General features: G+C 38.0%; 1 protein-coding gene across 6 annotated transcripts in view; it reads left to right on the forward strand.

The window, feature by feature from the left end:
- Positions 1-23211, forward strand: part of Herc1 (HECT and RLD domain containing E3 ubiquitin protein ligase family member 1) — a 152986-nt gene that overhangs the window by 74671 nt on the left and 55104 nt on the right. For 5 of the 6 annotated variants that reach the window (XM_076925366.1, XM_076925371.1, XM_076925369.1 and 2 more), the window contains 11 exons: positions 4929-5144; positions 5378-5498; positions 5745-5982; positions 6085-6272; positions 9543-9698; positions 11119-11225; positions 11738-11848; positions 14057-14233; positions 18271-18510; positions 18882-18965; positions 20942-21462. In XM_076925366.1, the coding sequence (XP_076781481.1) occupies positions 4929-5144; positions 5378-5498; positions 5745-5982; positions 6085-6272; positions 9543-9698; positions 11119-11225; positions 11738-11848; positions 14057-14233; positions 18271-18510; positions 18882-18965; positions 20942-21462 (2159 nt within the window). The remainder of the gene's footprint in view (positions 1-4928; positions 5145-5377; positions 5499-5744; positions 5983-6084; positions 6273-9542; positions 9699-11118; positions 11226-11737; positions 11849-14056; positions 14234-18270; positions 18511-18881; positions 18966-20941; positions 21463-23211) is intronic. The other variant, XM_076925368.1, reaches the window with a different exon arrangement.

Here is a 23211-nt window from a genome sequence, read left to right on the forward strand (position 1 = left end):
CCTTCCTCTCTTTCTCTCCTCCCAACTCCTCACTCCACCTACTTCTCATATTGCCCAATCACCAAGTTTTATTGCAAATGTAGTGGGGAAAATATTCCGCTATACTAATGAGACGGGTCGGTGTGTGAGTATGTGAGCCCAGTCATGCATATGTGGAGACCTGTGCAAGATGTCAGGTATTGTTGTCATTGCTCTCAGCTTTATTGCCCACGGAACCTCTCTTCTGTCTATGCTAGCTAGCCAGTGAGCTCTTAGGATTCACCTGTTCCTGACTTCCCAATGTTAGGATTACAGACTCATGCAGCAAGGCATGCTTTTTACGTGAGTGTTGGAGATTAAAACTCACCTTATTATGCATGCAGAGCAAACACTCTTGCCCACCAGAACATTTTTGTAATCTTGGTTTACTTTTAATCCCAATTTTGCGTATCTTTACTGTAGTAATCACGACTGTGGAAATCTAATCTAAGTTGAGATCTAGTCTTTTGTTGTTCTTTTCTCTCCATTTTCACTCCAGTCTCCCTATATAGCTCAGGCTGGCCTGATCTAATCCAGAGCTAGAGAGCTGGCTTAGTCATTAAGAGCGTATGCTGTAGAGGACCCATGTTCTGTTGCCAATACCTTTTCAGTTGGCTCTAGACTGTCTATAACTCCAGCTCAAGGGAATCAGATGCCCTCTTGTGGACTCTGTGGGTGTCTGCATATACATTGTACACATACATACACTTAGGCATACGCACATTTGCGTAAAGCAAAATAAATCTTAAAACTCAGTTAAATGTACAAAACATTAATCTTGACTGAGTCGTTGCTATTGCTGCACGTAGAGCATCCTCAGTGTTTTTCAGAGCTGCTGATCAGTGCTGTGATTTTTGTGATTATGATCATTACTGTTGAGACCACTGCTTCACATAAAAATGGTTTACAGCTTTCTGTAAATCTAAACTTTTAAAGTAGAAATTCATATTTTTATTTTTCAAAGAAGAGTAGGCTGAGCTGAGCCACTGTAGGCTGAGCCATTGAGTGATGAGTAGTCTAGTGGTGGGTAGAGAAGGTAGAATCAGAAACACAAGTGAGCCTTGGATAGACCGTGAAGAAGTATTCATTCTGCATAATCTTACTACTTGTACTTACAACGCTATATAGGTTTGAACTCTTTACATATATCTTGTGTGCTTCACACTGGCTTTTTGAGTAGGTTAGACACCAAACTATTAGTCTCATTTTGCATTTGAGGAAACTGGGACTTATAAAGTTCATTGACTTTCCTAAGAATGGCCAACATGCAGAAAAGTGTGGCCTTGATATCTTGTCTCCAAACTTTACATTTTTTTTCTTGGTTATTTTTTATTTACATTTTAAATGTTGTCCTTCTTCCTGGTCTCTTCTTTGCAAACCTCCCATCCTATACCCTCTCCCCTTTGCCTCGAAGAGGGTCCTTCCCCATTCCCCCACCCACCCGCCCACTCCCGCCTCACCCTTCTAGCATCCCGCTACACTAGAGCATCGAGCCTCCACAGGACCAAGGGCCTCCTCTCCCACTGATGCCAGATAAGGCAATCCTCTGCTACAGAGTTAGCTGGAGCCATGGCCCCTTTCATTATACTCTTTGGTTGGTGGTTTAGTCCCTGGGAGCTTTGCGGGTCTGATTAGTTGATATTGCTGTTTTTCCTATGGGGTTGCAGTCCCCTTCAGCTCCTTCAGTCCTTCCCCTAACTCTTCTATTGGAGTCCACAGGCTCAGTCTGATGGTTGGCAGTGAGTATCTGCATCTGTATTAGTCAGGTGCTGGCAGAGCCTCTCAGAGGACAGCTATACCAGGCTCCTGTCAGCAAGCACTTCTTGGTATCAGCAATAGTGTCAGGGTTTGGTGTCTGCATATGGGATGGATCCCTATGTCAAGTCTCTGGATAGCCTTTCCTTCAGTCTCTGCTCCATTTTTTGTTCCTGTGTTTTCTTTAGACAGGATCAATTCTGGGTTAAAGATTTTGAGATGGATGGGTGACTCCATCTCTCAACTGGGGGCCATACCTATCTACTGAGGGTGGTCTCTACAGGTTCTTTCTCTCTTTTCTGTTGGGTATTTCAGCTAAAGTCATCCCCGGTGCATCCTGGGAGCCTCACATTTTCTTGGCCTTTGGGACTTTCTAGTGGTTCCCCTAGTTCCCCACCCCCTACTGCTACATATTTCTATTCATTTTCCTGACTCTCTGGGTTTTTCTCCTGTCTCTTCTCATACCTGATCCCGCCACCCTCTTTCCCTCCTCTTTTCTCCCTCCCAAGTCTCTCCCTTCCTTTATCTCCTGTGACTTTTTTGTTCACTCTTGTAATTAGGACTGAAGCATCCACACTTTGGTCTTCCTTCTTGTTAAGCTTCATATGGTATGTGAGTTGAACCATGGGTATTCTGAGCTTTGGGGCTAATATCCACTTATCAGTGAGTACATACCATGCATGTTCTTTTGGGACTGGGTTACTCACTCAGGATAATATTTTCTAGATCCATCCATTTGTCTGCAAATTTCATGAATTTATTGTTTTTAGTAGCTGAGTAGTACTTCATTGTGTAAATGTACCACATTTTCTGTATCTATTCTTCCATTGAGGGACATCTGTGTTGTTTCCAGCTTCTGGCTATTACTAATAAGGCTGCAGTGAACGTAGTGGAGCATGTGTCCTTGTTATATGTTGGAGAATCTTTTGGGTATATGCCCAGGAGTGGTATAGCTGGGTACTCAGGTAGAACTATTTCCAATTTTCTGAGGAACCACTAGATTGTTTTCCAAAGTGGTTTTACCAGCTTACAATCCCACCAGCAATAGAGGAGTGTTCCTCTTTCTCTACATCCTTGTCAGCATCTGTTGCCACTTGAGTTTTTGATCTTAGCCATTCTGATTGGTGTGAGGTGGAATCTCAGGGTTGTTTTGATTTGCATTTCCCTGATGACTAAGGATGTTGAACATTTCTTTAGGTGCTTCTCAGCTATTCAAGATTCCTCGGTTGAGAATTTGTTGTTTAGCTCTGTACCCCATTTTTTAATAGGGTCTTTTGGTTCTCTGGAGTTTAATTTCTTGAGTTTTTTGTATATTTTAGATATTAGCCCTCTATTGGATGTGGGATTGATAAAGATCTTTTCCCAATCTGTAGGTTGCCACTTTGTCCTATTGACAGTGTCCTTTGCCTTACAGTAGCTTTTCAATTTTATGAGATCTCATTTGTCAATTTTTGATCTTAGGGCCTGAGCTACTGGTTCAGGAAAATTTCCCCTGTACTGATGTGTTCCCACTTTCTCTTCTGTTAGATTCAGTGTATCTGGTTTTATGTGGAAGTCCTTGATCCACTTAGACTTGAGCTTCATACGAGGAGATGAAAATGGATCAATTTGCATTCTTCTATATGCAGACTGCCATTTGATCCAGCACCATTTATTGAAAATGCTGTCTTTTTTTCCACTGGATGTTTTTGGCTTCTTTGTCAAAGATCAAATGACCATAGGTGTATAGGTTTATTTCTGGGTCTTCAGTTCTATTCCATTGATCTACCTGTCTGCCTCTGTAATAATGACATGCTATTTTTATCACTATTGCTTTGTAGTGGAGCTTGAGGTCAGGGATGGTGATTCCCCCAGAACTTCTTTTATTGTTGAGAACTGTTTACTCTATCCTGGATTTTTTGTTATTCCAGATGAATCTGAGAACTTCAGACCAATTTTCCTTATGACTACCGATGTAAAAACACTCAATAAAATTCTTACAAACCAAACCCAAAAACACATGAAAATGATCGTTTACCATCATCAAGTAGGCTTCATCCCAGGAATGAAGGGATGATTTAATATACAAAGATCCATCAACGTATAAACAAATTCAAAGGAAAAAAACACATGATTATCTCATTTAGATGCTGAAAAAGCCTTTGAAAAAATACAGTACTGCTTCATGTTAAAAGTCTTGGAAAGATCAGGAATTCAAGGCACATACCTAAACATAGTAAAAGCAATATACTGCAAACCAGTAGCCAACATCAGATTAAATGGAGAGAAACTTGAAGCAATCCCACTGATATCAGGGACAAGACAAGCCTGCCCACTCTCTCCCTATTTATTCAATTTAGCCAGAGCAATTAGATCAAAAAAGGAGGTCAAAGGAATACAAATAGGAAAGAAAGAAGTCAAGATACCACTATTTGTGGGTGGTATGATAGTATACATAAGTGACCCCAAAAATTCTATAAGAGAACTCCTATAGCTCTTAAACAACTTCCATAACGTGGCTGGATATAAAATTAACTCAAAGAAATCAATAGCCTTCTTCTATACAAAGGATAAATGGGCTAAGAAAGAAATTAGGAATATAACACCCTTCACAATAGTTACAAATAATATAGAATATCTTGGTGTGACTCTAGCCAAGCAAGTGAAAGATTTGTATGACAAGAATTTCAAGTCTCTGAAGACATCAGAAGATGGAGAGATCTTCCACACTCATAGATCATCAGCTCTAAAATGGCCATCTTACCAAAATCTACAGATTAAATGCAGTCTCCATCAAAATTCCAACTCAATTTTTCACAGAGATGGAAAGAGCAATTCTCAGACTCATCTGCAATAACAAACTTTACATTTCCTATGACTTTAGAAACTTGGAGTATATTACTTAGCAGTGGAGCACTTGAAATCCTGAGTTCAGTCCTCAGTACCAGCCAAACAAAACCTACTCTTCTCAGTGTATGTGTGCTTTCTTCTATATTAAAATCTCCTCAAAGAGGAAGCTTTAGATGCAGTTGATTTAATAAACAGTAATATTAAAATGCTAACAGATTCTTAGAAAATGTCAGACTTTCTTTGTCCTAGATACCGTTTTACCTGTCGCATACAGAATTCTTTATGTTTGAGTTTAGTGACAGAGTCTCAAATGTTTTTCCTTTAAGCTTCGTTTGGAGGCACTTCATCAGATCCTCACTCTGTTGTCTGGCATGGAGGAAAAGGGTAACATTGTGCCGACAGGAAGCAGGTCAAGTTCAGGCTTTCAGTCATCCACCTTGCTCACATCCGTGAGACTGCAGTTTCTAGCAGGGTGTTTCGGTCTAGGCACTGTTGGACACACAGGAGCCAAAGGGGAGAGTGGCCGATTGCATCACTATCAAGTAAGTAACACAAGTGACATCTTGTTCTGTATGCATGTCTTTATCTTTTTACAGAGCTGGGTGGACGATCCGGAACTTGGTGATGTGTATGACTGAGGTTAAAATTCTAAAAGCTTTTAAATTACTCTTTAAAGATTTTTCTTTATCTGTGTAAGTTTGTGAATCATACAGTTGGGATTCGGTGAGTGATTGTATTAGTGTGCTGATTTTAAAAGTAACTCTGTATAATTTAGGATGGGATCAGAGCAGCTAAAAGAAATATTCAGGTTGAAATCCAGGTGGCTGTTCATAAAATTTATCAACAATTGTCTGCTACTCTAGAGAGAGCCCTTCAAGCAAATAAGCATCACATTGGTGAGTAAATATTTCTGCAAATAAAGACGAAGGGTGTACATCTTGGCTGAGGTTAATGGTAGAGAATTGTCTTTATTTTATGTCTTTAATATTAGTGGACCAATATAATACTTGAACATTGACTACTACTTTATAATATTATCATTTATAGTTTGGAGAAGTTTATTTTAGTAAGTATTTAATCTCCAAGAGATTCTCAACTGTCTTTCTTTTCTTTCTTTCTTTCTTTCTTTTTTTTTTTTTTAGAAGCCCAGCAGCGTCTTCTTTTGGTTACAGTTTTTGCCCTCAGCGTTCATTATCAGCCAGTTGATGTTTCTTTGGCAATTTCTACTGGTCTGCTGAATGTATTGTCACAGTTATGTGGCACAGACACCATGTTAGGACAGCCCCTGCAATTGTTGCCAAAGACTGGTGTTTCCCAGCTTAGCACAGCTTTGAAAGTGGCCAGTACAAGGTTGCTCCAGATTCTAGCCATCACTACTGGGTAAATATTACAAAAGTCTTGAGGGAATGAGGTTGGGCCTGTTTTTTCTACAGTGTTTGTCCCTTTTTGTATTCTCATAATTTTTCCTTTTATTTCACATAGAACATATGCTGATAAACTGAGCCCCAAAGTAGTTCAGTCCTTGTTGGATCTACTCTGTAGTCAACTGAAGAATTTATTGTCCCAAACTGGTGTACTATTTATGGCCTCTTTTGGAGAAGGAGAAGAGGGTGAAGAGGAAGAAAAAAAAATTGACTCCAGTGGAGAAGCTGAGAAGAAAGATTTCAGAGGTAGTATAAGCTCTTTTTGTTTTCTCATTATGTGCAGATACTTGTTGAGTCTCCATCATGTGCCTATGGTAAGAATATTGGCTTCTTCATGTTGTGATACGAAGGGATTCTTGATTGTTTGCAACCCCCTTTCTCTATACATACATACATACATACATACATACATACATACATATGGTTTAGATGAGCTGCTGACCAAGCCTCCTGTGATCTGTTCATTCAGATGCTGCTTAAAGCTACTGCTCCTTCTCAAGGTTCAGCCTCTTTTGGCTGCCTCAGCTCTAAGGACCTAGATTTTAGGTGACCAGTTTCTCCAGGTTATCTAAGGAGAGACTAAGATGTCTTTTGAGTTATGTAATTCTAACTAACCTCTAATCATAATCCTGACCTGACTGGTTCCCTGAGAGTAGGGGTTTTGGTAACTGGTAACTGATTATAATCAGAAGAACTGAACTAACAGAATTCTTCCTTACACTTGGACAATGTAATATTTAGTTACTGGTACCTCATTTGTTATATAGTGAACATAGTTTTTAGTTTCATTTCCAGTTGCAGTAAAATTTCTTGACAAAAGCAACTTAGAGGAGAATGGTTTTATTTGGCTCACTGTTCCAGGTTTAGGCCATGAGATCCGAGAAGTCCCAGCAACAGGAACTTCAAGGACAGAAAGCACTTTTGTCAGGGTATCTTTTCACAGCCGTAAGAAATGAAACTAAGGCTGTTGTTTCCAGTAGAACTTACGTCTGAAGCAGTAGAACTGCCTGTGTCATCATGAGATTAAGGGTATAAAATTGGTCATTATTTCAAGAGGATTGTGAGTTACTATGTCTCATTCTCACAGTGCCCTTTAAAAGTCCCTTCTGGGTTAGATGGACAGATAGAAGAGAGTAAGCTACTTCATCATTCTTTGCTCTAGTTCTGTCATCTGTAAAATAAGGGTAATTACAGAGCCAACTTCATGAAGGTTGTTTTGAGGACTAAATAACTTGATACATGTAAGCCCCAGAACATTATTTGGCACATAATTAAAATTTAGGGATTGTTAATATTTAATATTTTAATAGATAATATTTGTAATGAAATGCTATTTAGACCATATTAGTATTGACTTATGTGGGGGGAAGTAGAAAGAATATACAGAACAGATACAAAATGATAAAGCATCATCTTTGATGTCATTGACATACGGTCATGATAGAGGCAAACTTGTGAGTAGGTATGGTACAGTACAAGAAACTCGGAAGAATTATCTGAATCTCTTATGTCAGAATGTAGGAGTACGGTTCTGATTAAGAACTAGCCTTTTAGTTTCCTAGCCTAAGCCAGTGGTAGTTTTTTGTTGTTGTTGTTTTTTCTCCCTCAGTTGTGTACAGAGTTACCTTTACTCAGAGAGCTTAGACAGACTCACAAAATGGTTAATAAAAACAAAGTGTTCCTGCCTCTTTCTGCTTTTCTGAGATCCACTAACATTTAAAGATATATTAAGGTACCTGGGTCTCATCAGTCTGTGCTACTGTGCATACAGACAGCAGGCATTGTTTCTGGAATTCTGTAATACCTTTTAAAAGTGCTTTTACAAAACAAAACACATGAGGAAAAAACCAGAGCTAATTATTAACTCTTATGCATTCCAAAATATATGTGCATTTTGGAGAAAATTACCTTCCTTTTAATTTTTCTGATAAAATACTCTCAATTGCTCTTGGCAATGATATCCCAATGACAATCAGATTTAAATATCTCAGACAGAAAAATAGCTACTTAATTTAAGCTGGTTTTACCTCTCTTCCTATGAAATGATGCTAAAACTAAGTCAGCATTTCGTCAGCCACTCTATAACAAGTTATAGAGTTACTTTTTTAGCCTATACAGCCCCAAGATAATTGAATCTTTAGCTGGGTGTGCTAGCAGATGCCTAGAATTCCCACCAGAAAGGTTAGGTCAGAGAAGAACATAAATTACAGGCCAGCAGTGCCCCATCTAAGAAAACAATAAAAATTGGGATCCTTCAATATCTAGTAAAGACAGACACAGTTTTTCCATGACTGGGTCTTGGCATGTGTAACAATAGATGTAGCACATGTCTGTTCCCCTCTAGTTGTCCTAGAGAGAGAGCCCAGTTTAGAAAATGGCTGGGAAGGAGACTAACTCTAAAATCATCAATGGCCAGCCAGTCATTCAGAATCAGGCTGCTTGGGTATGAAGAACTCTGATCCTTCTAAAATACATAATTAAAAAGAAGGTGTAATCTTTTTTTTTTTTTTTTTGATATTTTATTTATATTTCAGATGTTATCCTCTTACCCCATTTCTCCCCCCCCCCAACCCCTGCCACCCAGGAACCCCCATCCCATCCACCCTCCTCCTGATTCTATGAGGATGTGCCCCCACCAACCCCCTCACTCCCACCTCCCCACCCTCAAATTCCCCCACACTGGGGCGTCCAGCCTTCACTGGACCAAGGACTTCCTCTCACACCTATGCCTGACAAGGCCATCCTCCCTACATATACAACTAGAGCCATGGGTCCCTTCCTATGTGCTTCCAGGCGGGTGGTTTAAAGACTCTGGGAGCTCTGGTTGGTTGCTATTGTTGCTCTCCTCATGGCGCCGCAAACCCTTTCAGCTCCTTCAGTCTTCTAACTCCTCCATTGGGAACCCCATGATCAGTTCTATGGTTAGCTGTGAGCATGCACCTCTGAATATGTCAGACTCTGGCAGACCTCTAAGGAGATGGCTATATCAGGCTCCTGTCAGCATGCACTTCCTGACATCCACAACAGTCTACCTTTGGTGACTGCACATGGGATGGATACCCAGGTGGAATGGTCTCCAGACGGCCCCTCCTTCAGTTTCTCTCCTGGATTTTTTGTTATTCCAGATGAATTTGAGAACTTGCAGATGTTTATATGTTCTTCTTTAGAACTGGCATTTTATCTTGTGGCCTTACTAGCATGCTTCTAGTTCTCCTCTGCATGGGAATGTCCCAGGATAAGTAAATGTGAAAGGGAATTATAACAAAGGATGTGTGTGTATGTGTGCTATCCTAGCCTGCCTATGCTTCTCATCCATACATATAAAGATGTTTCATTCAAGGTTCATTTAAAGTTTTACCTTTTCCTGTGGTCCAGTTTTTAAAAATCGGTAGCCTATTGAAGACCTAGACTGGGAAATAGATTTGTACTTAATATGATTAAAGCGTAAGCTGCGTAAGGTAAACCTTAGCCTGATGCCTTCCAATTAAAATGTAAACTTATCTCTTCACTTTTCAGCTGCTCTGAGGAAACAACATGCAGCTGAACTCCATCTAGGAGATTTTTTAGTTTTTCTTCGCAGAGTAGTGTCTTCAAAAGCAATTCAATCAAAGATGGCATCCCCCAAATGGACAGAAGTGCTTCTAAACATAGCATCTCAGAAGTGTTCTTCAGGTATGTCTGCTACCTTTGTTTAGAGTATTTTTGTGTATTACATGTAATTTATTAAGGTAATGCTAGAATGTTAACAACACTGGACACTTGGTCTTGATTTCAAGAATTTTTCATCTTTAATTTTTGATTATTTATTTGGTACCAATTTTAAATATCAGTTTCTGGGATAGCAATTGGTAAAGAATTAATAGTGCTAAGTGGCGCTGGAGAATTTATGATTTAATCTAGAGAATTTAGCCCTATTCTTTCAGATTACAACATATATCAAAAATAAGAAAAGATGTGTACAGTATATAATTTACTGAGTTTGACCTCATATTTTAGATTGTCAAGTCAGGTATGAATTTGTATGTCCCCTCTATCATGATGTAACTTCAGCTGCTTTGATTTTGACATCTATTTGTGTGATGTCTATGACAGTTCTGTATAATAATCTTAATACCTTGTTCCAGCCTAAAAGTCTGGTAATCTACAGGTTACTGATAGTATTTTGTTACCCATAGTTTTGATTAAAATAAAGATAAAAACATTAAAATTTGACCACGTAAATATATAATTCAGTCCATTAAGCACAGTCACAGTATTGTGTCCTTTCTACCCATTTCCAGAACTTTTTTTTACTATCCCTATCTAATGTGTTTGAAACTTGTAGAATTGTAATATAGTATTCCATGTTATGGGTTATTATATGTTTATGTTCGCAATATACTTCAGCAATGTTTATTAACTAGTATAACTTACAGCTTCTTTTAATAGCGTGAAGCTTATATTATGTTTTTAAAGCATAAGGTAAAAGATACTCATTTATTTTCACCTAATCTATAAGGTATGTCTATAAGAAGAGTACATACTTACACACCAAAATTTTGTTTCTACCTTTTCTCAATTAAGAAAAGTACAAACTGCTTACTGTGCACTGTGAAGGGTACTATGATCAAAACACACACACACACACACACACACACACAAGCTTAAAAAAACCAGAAACCTACCAAGCTCTAAAATGGGTCATGGTCAGGGGAATGAAAGCATATGCTTGGGCTGTAGAGACTCCCTGACATTTGAAAAATGCTACTTTTACTGAAATGTGGAGTTTTGGTCAAATTATTAAACTATTTGAGCCTCTCTTGGCTCATTAAACTCAGTTATAAATCAAACTCTGAATTTAGGATTAATGTATATGAAATACATACTCTCCTTTTGACTCAATGTTGCAGTACATTGAACATGGACATGGAGTGTGTATATGTACTAAACAGGCATAGACTGGGTCCAGACTTTATGTGATAGTAGGTTAAAGTGCAGGTCTGTTTCTTTTATAAACTGCTTTGTAGTCTTAGAAAAATTTCATTTGAAATTAATTTTAACTCTTGATGCCAGTCACATTGATAACAAAAAGACTTCTCTGCTGTGTTCCCAGGTATTCCTCTAGTTGGTAACTTAAGAACGAGGCTTCTTGCTCTTCATGTCCTTGAGGCTGTGCTACCAGCTTGTGAATCTGGTGTAGAAGATGACCAGATGGCCCAGGTTTGTATTTTTTAAGTTGCTGGAAAATACTTTTTACATATGTAGTATGATTCACCCAAACCTGAGAGTTACTAAAGTCTTGGGTTGTAAATGTGTCTGTCTTCGGTAGCATAGTCTTCACTGCTCAGATCGATTTCTTTATCCTTCATTCTTAAGGAAGAGGAAGAAGGTAAGTTGTGAGGTGTAAGTAGAGGAGTAGAATATACATGTAAAGTCTAGAGGAAAGGACAGTCTACGATTTCTTTGATTGGGCCTCTAGAGAGAGAAATGTGTGAGACAGTAAAACTGAAAAATGTCTATATCTAGAAAGGAGATATAAAACCAAGCCATTTTGTAGTGAGCTGATGATCTTTTAAAAATAAAAGTATTCCACATAGAACTACCAGACATAACTTTTGGATATTAGTATAATCAATCTTCATGTCCCATTGAATATTACAGTATGTGATACCTCATAAACATGTAACATTTCTCTTTATAAATTTTATCATTCTTTTCTGTCAATACACCAGGTTGTTGAACGTTTATTTTCCCTTCTGTCGGATTGTATGTGGGAGACTCCCATTGCTCAGGCCAAACATGCTATTCAAATAAAGGAAAAAGAACAAGAAATAAAGTTGCAGGTAATCGATTCTTCCCTCAAAAGGTGTTCTTAGGCATCAGAATTAGATACCATAGTGCCCTGTCTTGGTCTCTGGTTATAAGGTCCTACTGTGAGGGGCCTTGCTGTAGAATTTGCTCCACATCCTCTTTGTATGTTTTATCTCTCTTTTCTCATCCTCACCTCTCAAATTACATTGTTCTATGAAGTTCTTGATTGTCTCTCTTATCCTTGCTACTATGCTTCTCAAAGGAGTAAACTGTTGTCAGGATTCTGCCTCTCTTCTGGGTAAAGTCTGGAATGGAGAGTGCACTTTGGTTCCAGGTCTCCTTTCTGGGTACCCAGGCACAGCAGATGTACTGCCAGAGGGAGTCAAGAACTGGGAGTTTGAGGTCTACCCCTCAGCAGCTGCATACAAGGCCAAGAAGGGGAGGTGGAGTCTGGGAGGAGCAGAATCTGGTCTGATTGAGAGCAAAGTCTAAGGCTACTAGTTGGGCTGGAAGAGAGAAAGCCTTTCTCTGGAGTTTTAAAACACTTTGCTCTTTAAGGCAAAGGCCTTTCCCATGATAGTCCTTAATGGAGCAGCTTTCTGAGATGATCCTTGCTTGTTCCTATTGGTTTATTTGATGGTGAATGCATACACAGGGTGAACCAAGGATTGTATACCTCTCGCAGGAAGGGAAGGTCATTGGCTGAAGGCTCAGGGCTATTTATATACCTCAAGGCTATTTATATTAGCATGGAGAAGAACTCCAGGTGTTATGCTACTTGACTGAATGCCCATGGTCTTTAGTCAGGTGTCATGGTTATGTGTTTCAGAGCAGGTTCAGAAGCAAGTAGGGAATGGCTTCACTCCTGCTGTTCTCAATTAGAGATTGCTGGGGTTTAAGCTCATTCAATCTTACCAGTTCTTATGCCTGTCCGGTAGTGGTCCTACGCACCGTACTACAGTAAACTACACCTCACCTACTTCTGTCTATCTCTTCAGTCTAATTACTTATCATCCAGCAAGATGCCAGAGTTCCATAATGTATTAGCATTACATTTGTAGTTGCTCTTTAGTATCTGTAGGAATTGGTTCTAAGACCATCTGTGCTTCCCCAGATCAGTTGATGCTCAAGTCTTATATATAAAATGGTGTGGTGTTTATATATCACTCATGCAATTCTCATTTTAAACTTTGAATCATTACTAAGTTTTCCAATACATCCTACAGTGTAAATTCTTGTAAAGAGTTGTGATAACATATTTTCTATTTAGTGAGAAGAGTCTATGCATGTTTAGTACCGATTCAGTTGGTTTTTTTAAAAAAATATATTTCCAGCCTGTGGTTTGTTGAATCCATGTAGAATCTGGGGTATAGAGGACCCACTGCTTGCATTTTTGTCCATCTCTTACTCTTTTTGGTTTTTGGAGACAGGGTTTCTCTGTGTAGCCCTGGCTGTCCTGGAACTCACTCTGTAGACCAGGCTGGCCTTGAACTCAGAAATCCACCTGCCTCTGCCTCTCCCTCCCAAGTGCTGGGATTAAAGGCATGTGCCACCACTGCCCGGCCCATCTCTTATTCATGTTCCTTTGTGTACCCATCCTTGTGGCCATGAGGCTCCACTGACTTACCTTCCAAACTGGATTCTACTTCATACACATAAATTTCTTGCTTAGTTTTTTCTGATTTCCCAGTTTGCCTGAATTTCCTTCTACTTTAGAAAATGTTCTTTAATTCTTCTAGGTTTTTCTTCCGCTATTTAAGTGTTGGGTTATTGTGTGACCTAGTCATAATCCCCATCTTCACCCCCCAACTATCACACCTCTTTCCTTTTCCATATTTAAAGAAACGTTATTTGGCTCTCTATGCCATAGATACTTATATTTTAAATGCTATCTTCCATTAATTCACCACTTGAATGATAACCTAACAGACAGCTTATAGTCAGTGTGTTAAACATAGCGTCCTTACCTCCATCACATTCTGTTCCTTCCCTACCTTCTAGTTATTACTCAAGAGAAAAACCTTGGAATTACCACCTTGGATTCCTGTCTCACTATGTAACTCTCTTGATTAGTCTCCATGTACACTAAATGAATAATAAGCTTTTTATAGGCACTGTATTCCTACTGTCTTGCATAATTACGAAAAACTGGTAGATATGTAATAGCTATGAAATGAAAGCAAAGAATGTATCAGAGATCTGTTTACTCCCAAATATTGAGCTACCCTCCTTTCTGGTAGAAGCAAGGAGAGTTGGAGGAAGAGGATGAAAATCTCCCCATACAAGAAGTCTCTTTTGATCCAGAGAAAGCTCAGTGTTGCATTGTGGAAAATGGACAGATTTTAACTCATGGCAGCGGAGGAAAAGGATATGGATTAGCATCAACTGGAGTGACTTCTGGATGTTATCAGTGGAAGGTAAGGAGAATTCTTAGTAGCTGTTTGATTGTTGTTTTGTACTTTTACTTTTTAAAAAAGGTTGTTAATAGGGAAAGCTTATAAGGCCTTAACCCTAGACAAAGAACTACAGACAACTAAGAAATGTTGAGAAAAAGAGAAATAGTCTTTTCCAGGGCAGAGCACACCAACTGGTTATTGGTTATGACCAATACCACTAAACAGTTAGCCCTGACCACTTGAATAGAAATAACATTATCCAGACTGAATAGGTTGTATTTATATTTAGGTATACACACACACACACACACACGCATGTAACAACAAAGAAAAAGAATCCATGAATTTAAAAGAGAACAAGAGAGGGTATCAGATAGCTTAGAGGGGGGAAATGATATAATTATAATCTCAAAAAAATATGCACCCTCAAGAAGACCGGACTAACCCTCAAGAGACTGGAGGCCCCAAGGAGTTTAGAGGTCAGGTGGGATGTGGCGGTGGGGGATGGGAACAGCCTCATGGAGATAAGGGAAGTGGATTGAAGGTATGGGATGTGGAAGAGACAGAGGGTGGGTGGGGTAATAAAATATGGAGTGTCAAAAAGTTAATTAATTAACTAATTAATTAAAAAATTAAACTCCAGATTAATTTTTTAAAAAGAAAAAGAAAAAAATGAGTTGCCTTGGTCATGGTGTCTGTTCAGAGCAGTAAGACTCTAAGATAGTGACACACAGCTTGCAGGACTGAGGCAGGTGTGTACAGTGTTTGAGGCTGGCTGAGTTTTGAGACAACGTTTCCAAAGACCAAACAGGCTGGAGAGACAGAGGAACCAGGTTCAGTTTCCAGCAGCCATGTAGCAATTCACAGCAATCTGTAACTCAGTTTCAAGGGCTCTGATGCCCCCTCCCAGCCTTCACCAGCACCACATGCCCATAGTAGACAGACATTCGAGCAGTCAGAGCTTATACAGATAAAGGGTTGGGTTTGTTTTGTTGTTGTTTTTAATTAAAGCATCAAAAGGAAAACAAAACTATAAAAAAAGATTTTTGGTCTCATTTCTCTGTGTTCTTTAAGGCATATGTTTTATGTAATGCTGTTGCTCTGTCATGGTATTGTAAGTGGAAAATGTAAAGGAGATACATGAATTCTACTATTTATGAAGTACTAGCCTAAAATTACCTTAATTTTTTTTAATGGCAGGTTAAAAGCATGGGGTCACACAGACACACAGTTTCCTCCATTAGTGAGAATATACCATCAGATATGTCGTGGTTTTCCCTGAAAAAGCTGTTAGAGATGCAGCATCAAGACTTTGTACTAGCTACTGGCTTATAATTTTGCATGGCATGTGTTTATAGTTTAGGTTAAAAAGGGAAAGAGTGTAAGTGATACTAGTCTTAATTAGAAAAACAAGGTAGACACAGCAAAGCCAGCCTTAGCAGTTAAGGAAGGTTGTTTATTCTTTGTTGGTTTGTTTTTAAATCGGTGGAAGGAATGGTTTATTGGTCAAGTTATTCAGTGCCAATCAGGCCAGCTTACAAGCAGGACCTTCTCTGCTGTATTAACTCCCTTTTTGTACTCAATCTACTTTCTTGATTCTTGACCATTATGTATTACAGTAAAACTGTATTATATATATATATATATATATATATATATATATATTATATATAATATAGTATATAATATAGTATATATATATATATATATATATATATATATATATATATACACACACACACACAGTATAACAGGACCCCATGCAACTAGTAAGACCAAACTGTAATATTGACTTGTGCCATTTAGGTGTGTTAGACTTTGCTACTTAAATTTCATTTGATTTCATTCTTAAGGGTTTTTTAAATTAATTATTTTATTCATTTACATTTCAAATGATATCCCCCTTCCTGGCTACCCTTCCACAATCCCCCCATCTTGTCCCCCCTCTCTCCCCTCCCCTTTCCCTCTATGAGGGTGCTCCTCCACCCACTCACCCACTCCAGCCTCATTGCTCTAGCATCTTGATATGCTGGGGCATCAAGCCTCCACAGGACTGAGGGCCTCCCCTCCCACTGATATCAGATAAGGCAGTCCTCTACTACATGTATATCTGGAGCCATGGCTCCCTCCATGTATACTCTTTGGTTGATGGTTTAGTCCTTGGGACCTCTGGGTGGTCCAGTTAGCTGATACTATTCTTTCTATGGAGTTGCAATCCCCTTCAGCCCCTTTAGTCCTTCAGCCCCTTTAGTCCTTCCCCTGGCTCTTCCATTGGAGTTCCCAGGCTCAGTCCAATGGTTGGCGGTGAGTGTCTCCATCAGTATTGGTCAGGTTATGTTTGTTTTTATTTTGTTTTGAGACAGGATCTCACTATCTAGCCCTGGCTGGCCTGGATTCCGAGATCCTCCCACCTCTGCTTCTCAAGTGCTGGGATACGGTGTCTCGCTGTGTAGTTCCGGAGTCCTGTCTTAGTCTTTCAAAATGCTTCCATGATGAGCGTGTGCCTTCAGGATAGACTTGCATTACTTTTAAAGTCTGGCTTAGGTATTAGTTTAACATAACACAATTCTGATCACTCTAGGGTTGAGCTGCTTTCATTATGAGCTGCTATACATACACAAAATACGTATGTTAGTATACTGCAAGTCAGTCATCTATACTTGCTAGGGCAGCTCTACTCACGACAGGTAGTAATGGTGCTGCCTTTCCAGTGTGGCCCGCCATTCTGAAGCCTTCACTCTCTGTCTCAAGTAGTCAGTTGTAGAATTTTGCTATCTTTGACTTTATTTTGTCTGTGTGTATACTGTTGAGGTGTTTGTGAGAAAGTCAGAAGTCAGGGCCTATCCCTGCTGTCTTCTAGTCTATCCAGTTTGTGGGAAGTTTAGCAGTCAGTCTGAGTTTCAGGTGATCCCAGCAGCTTTCATGGCAGTGCCAGTTTTTACCTTTCAGAGGGAGAAGAGTTAGGAACAGTTTTAATGTTTGATGCCCTCTCCACACCTCCCTAGACCTCGGGCTTTGGTTTTCTCTGTGTTTTAAGAAACTCGGTGCACCCGTTTAGTAATTATAACTTGAATTTTTTTTTTCAGTTTGAATATTTTAATTTTTTTTAGGTAGATCTTTTATACAGAAGAGTTGACTATAGGGAGAACAAACAATTTCCATACAATTTTTTTTTAATATAAAGAATTAAACAGAAACTTTAGGAGTTGGTCAGTACAAATCCCAACTTTTTTTTCCCCAAAAAATAAGATTTAAAAATTTACTTTTGAGGATGGAGAGATGGCTCAGTAGTTAAGAGCACTAGCTGTTCAGAGGACTCTGGTTTAATTTTTAGCACCAACATGGCAGCTCATCACCATTTGTAACTCCAGTTTGGGGGTGGGGACCAGGATATAATTCTTCTGACCTTTGTAGGTTTTTGTACACATGTGGTAATACACTTATATACAATATCAAACATAACCTTTTTACCCTGATTATATATCCAACAAATAACCTTGGAAATACCAGTCTTTTGGAAATGTCTGTGTGTCAGGAGAAAGGCCAGGGCTATAGAATTAAGCTGGTTATATCTAAACTGTATGAACACAGAATGTCAGACATAAGCATCACAGGCAGGAGGTTGAGTCAGTCCCTTAAAGGGTGGAGGGAGGGTGTTAGCCCTTGTAGTTTCCCGTGTTTTCTGAATAAAGTGTACACAGAGAGTAGTTGCAAAATCTGTGTGTAAGAAATTGAAGCTTTCTACAAATAATTTTCTAAAATATTTCCTCAGCATCATAATTAAATTGTAAGTTAAAATTGCTTACTTTAAATGTTATAGGTACCAAAGGTTATTATTTATAAGATAAAGAATAACTTTGCCTTAAAGTATTTATAAACTGATGAAATTCTTTCATTTTTGTTAGTTCTTCTTTGAAAAGAAAGTTAATATGTTCCCATAAATGTATAAATATTATTTATAAACATATTTCCAAGTCTCAATTAGCATAATAATAGCATACAGTTTACTTCAGTATTAATGAACATTATGAATTGTGTTTTTCTTTTTCTGTTTTTAGTTTTATATTGTGAAGGAAAATAGAGGTAATGAGGGTACATGTGTTGGAGTCTCTCGCTGGCCAGTACATGATTTTAATCACCGCACTACCTCAGACATGTGGCTCTATAGGGCTTACAGTGGTAACCTCTATCACAATGGAGAACAGACTCTGACGCTGTCCAGCTTTACTCAAGGAGATTTCATTACCTGTGTGTTAGACATGGAAGCCAGGACCATTTCCTTTGGGAAAAATGGAGAGGTACTGAAACCTGTTCACAAACATTATTATTTTTTTCTTCCTCAAATTGAAATTCCACTCAAGTTATCAAGTACTGGTTATTTAGTATATAGATCATTTACTTTCCTCTTTTTTTTTTTTTTTTTTTTTTTGATACTTTCTGGTTCTAAAAATTCTTTATTAGTGCCACCTTACAGAAAAGTGGTAAAGATCAAGTAACATTTTTGTAACCAGCACAGTTTAGGATCATATATTCTATGTAGCATTGCCTTGGATAGATATGTGTGGCTCTGGTAACTTTTGTTCTACCTCAGAACCTTTTAATGTGGCTACATAGTACCAATTTTAAAAGCAACTTTAGTTTCCTTTGCTTCTCCTCTGTCACATTCTAGGAACCCAAATTAGCCTTTGAAGACGTGGATGCAGCAGAGTTGTACCCATGTGTAATGTTCTACAGCAGCAACCCGGGTGAGAAGGTAACCACTCCCAGCCTGTTCTTAGGCATAGGAATACTGCTTATTTTAAATTATGTTATGTTAGTCTGATACAGCGGTCATAAAATAGTAAGATCTCTCTATTATTAAAAGCACTTGGCCCATAGAGGTTATGCTTCTAGAAAGATAGATAATGTTAGGAATTGTCTTTTACTCCAGGAAACAAACTTGCAAACAGTGACACTGTGAGAGTTAACAGGAACTGTATTAGCAGTAATATGGCTCATTGGTAGTTATGATATGAGCAGAAGTCTAGAAATACTCAAGTATAATAAGATACCATCAGCCGAATAATAGAAGTTATGGTGAGGAAACTGTCTTTTGCTCTTGTGTGAGAGGTCTCATACCTTGTAGATGCTACAGATTTGAATGTATTAAGGGCATACAGTTTCACTGAAACTTTTTTGTTCTCTTTATCTAAAACTAAAGCAGAAATAAGCTTCTCTCTGATCTCCCTGTGTTAGTGGCTAGTGGTGGTATTTTTTTCTCTCTCCTATCTTTTCACTGAAGGGTGCAGTGTAACTTAGGTCTGTTGTCAAGAATTTCTAGTGGAATTTTATACTAAAAATTTTAAGTTAATTCATATATGATTTTCTTATAATGAACATGGTAGACTTAGTGGATACTAATCCTGAAAGCTATATATATTATATATTTACATATAAATGAATTCATATAAACTTTACATATCATTTATATAAGTTATATATGTGTAATATATATAAATTAATTATATTTATGTATTTTATGTGATTATTTTATGTAAATTAATTATAAATTTATAAATATATGGTCCCAAGGAATTATAATCTAAGGTAAGCTGGCCATAAGACAAAGAACTTCTTCTTGAACAGTAGACAATAAATGGCAGGTAAAGTAGAGGTTGCTGAGTGCCTAATACCATCCTTTGCCCCAGTGGTATTCTTGAACCCTGGTAATATTCTTTGAGGAAAAAAAGTTAATATTAACTATTCACAGTGAACCTGGTGCTGTACTAGTAAGTACTTTGTCTACTTTGTTTATATCACTTTATTCTTAAAATAAGTATAGGAGGTGGGTACTCACATTAGTGCCTTTTTTTTTTTTTAGATGAAAAAGCCAAGACTTAAATTACTTCCCAAGATTATGGACAATTAAGATTTAAACCCAGGTCTCACTCCTTGTTTTGTTTTGTTAACATCTTTAGGGTATAGGGATGAGGAGACAGGGTCTTTTATATAGCCCAGATTTGTCTTGAACTCACAGGGATTCTGAAGTTTATCAGAAAAGTTCCTCAGATACAGTAAACATATTTATGGTTAGAATTTTAAGGCTGGGTAAATTCTCTGAGGTTTATAGATGTTGGAAAGCGCCAAACCATGATTTGGTACAGATTACATCAGAACCTACTTTGTACTATAAGAGATTACCAGGGTTCAAGTATACTATTAGGGAAAGGATGGCTTTGAACTCAGGGTCCTCCAGTTGCTGGGACCATGAGCATGTGCCACCATAGTAGCTTCCTTCTTGTCACATTTGTAGTGTAAGGTCATAGTAGGATTTTCCCAGTTGTATAGTTTTACAATCTTACTTACATTTGTGCCCTTGGAACAATATAAGATAGTTTCAAGATTCAATATGATCCTGAAATCCAATATTTAAGATTTGAGGATGATAGTTACTGTTTCTTTCAGACATTTATTTGAACTAAATTGAGTTTGCCATACATACCTTGCTCATATCCATCCTTTGAGTGGTTGTAATTGCTTTGGAACCTGTGGGCTATAAGATGTTCAAATGTCAGGACATTTTATCATATTGCTAATCACTTTAGTGGGTCTCTAACAGGAAACTGCCCATTGGGCTTTCACTTGATACACAAGTACTAGTTCAGCATGGTTCCATTTGCTAGAACATATATTGACAAATTGTGAAGGAGACCTTCTAATATCACACATATTCCACCTTCTTTTATATAGGTGAAAATTTGTGATATGCAGATGCGTGGCACACCACGGGATTTACTTCCAGGAGACCCTATTTGTAGTCCAGTAGCAGCAGTGCTAGCTGAAGCCACCATTCAGCTTATCCGTATCCTTCACCGGACAGACCGTTGGACTTACTGTATTAATAAAAAGATGATGGAAAGGCTCCATAAAATTAAGCTATGTATTAAAGAGTCAGGTCAGAAGCTAAAGAAAAGCCGCTCGGTTCAGAGCCGAGAGGAAAATGAAATGAGAGAGGAGAAAGAGAACAAAGAAGAAGAAAAAGGTAAACATAATAGGCATGGTCTTGCTGACCTCTCAGAACCGCAGCTGAGGACTCTTTGCATAGAGGTGTGGCCCGTGCTAGCAGTGATAGGAGGAGTTGATGCTGGTCTTAGAGTTGGAGGTCGGTGTGTTCACAAGCAAACTGGGCGCCATGCCACGCTGCTGGGAGTGGTCAAAGAAGGCAGCACATCTGCCAAGGTCCAGTGGGATGAAGCAGAAATTACCATCAGGTATGATGTATTGAGTTATGCTTTTAGCAGATAAGAATTTGATGGTGAAATGGTGGCAATTGCCCATAGACAGTGAGTAATAATGTATTTTACGTGAACTGCTAGTTAATTTTTAAAAATGATTTTTATGTGGCTAGATGTTACTATTTTGATTTACTAAAATGCAAGTGATTGGTTAAATAAGTTTTTAATTTGTTTTAATGAACTGTTAAGTTCACTAGGCTTAATTGTTACTTTTTATTTGAGTTCCTGCTTCTTGGTGCAGGGAGGTATATGTGTCAGAGATCACACTTGGACTTGAGCATGCTACATAAAAGATCTATTACTGAACTCTGTCCTACCTGTTTCCTGCCTTTTGATCATATCCATTAACACTTGAACATTTAAAAGCCAGCTGCTAATCTATTGATCACATTTACAGTTCAGAAAGCCCTGTGCTAGGAACATGTAAGTGACCAATGAATATATAAGATCGGCCTCTTTTTTTAATTAAGATTTTATTTTTTATGTGTGTGAGTGTTTTGCACATATAATATGCATTCCCTGTGTGTCTTATGCCTGCAGAGGCCAGAAAGGGACATTGTATACCTTGGAACTGGAGTTAGACATTTGTGAGCCAACATGTGTGGGCTGCAAACTGAACCCTGGTCCCGTGAAAGAACATCTAGTGCTCTTAACCACAGACAGAGTCATCCTTTGGTCCCAATGATGGACTCCCCCAATCCCTTTTTGAGACCAAATGTAGCTTAAATTGACCTGGAACACACTATGCAACCCGAGTAGACCTCGAATTCATGCTCACCTTGTATTATCCTCCCAAGTGCTGGGAGTACAGATGTATGCCATCATCCCAAGCCTTACCTTTAGTAGTTATGAGAATTACATTTATTTGACACAAGGAAGATGCTTAAAAGCATTTAAGTGTGTTTGTGTGTGTGTGTATATACTTAAATTAAACTTCATAAATTTCATATATCCAGAATAATGTGAAATATTTCCATTCATAAAAGGCCTCACCTATAATTTTATAATTTGGAAATAAGGATTAATTGATAATAATTATGTAACTGTTGATATTACCTAATATAATTCTTATATATTAATATGACATTATCTAAAACAGAGTGATCCATAGTATTTAAAGAAAGTAGTATTATTTTAAAACTAAATGAATGATTGATTTTCTTAGTTGAAAAACATATATGTAAAGTTTATATATAATTTTAGGTTTTAATGGACTTTATTGTACACACTCCTTCATAGTATGCCAAGAGACCCAGTGATAGCTTTACAAAATCATATAAAAGTGTCCACATTTACTTTTATTCTTTCTTTGTTTCAGAGAATGTTCAGTATCTGCTAATATTTATGCACGATAGTAAAATATGTAAATTAATACATGAAAAAGAAAAATGTGGCAAAGGAAGAATAAAACTAGGAGGATAAACAGAACCAAGAAGTGGGTGATAACAACAAAACTTCAGATACTACAGGGCTTTTATTATATTTTTTAATGAATGTGCCTCTTAAGCTTAAGGAATTTTATGCATATATCAGGGATATGTAATCATATTGTTGCTTATAAGGTTATAAATATCAGTTGAAGACTGCAAAGTAAATTTTTTAATGAAAGTTTCCTATGAAGATCTACTACATATTCAACAAACTTGTTACCTAAATTTCCCAACTAACTTACATGAAACTGTATCTGCTTTACTTTCTATTTTGTAAGTAAAGTTACATAACTAT

The sequence above is a fragment of the Arvicanthis niloticus genome, chromosome 26 (assembly GCF_011762505.2).
Source record: "Arvicanthis niloticus isolate mArvNil1 chromosome 26, mArvNil1.pat.X, whole genome shotgun sequence".
In the NCBI taxonomy this organism is placed as follows: Eukaryota; Metazoa; Chordata; class Mammalia; order Rodentia; family Muridae; genus Arvicanthis; species Arvicanthis niloticus.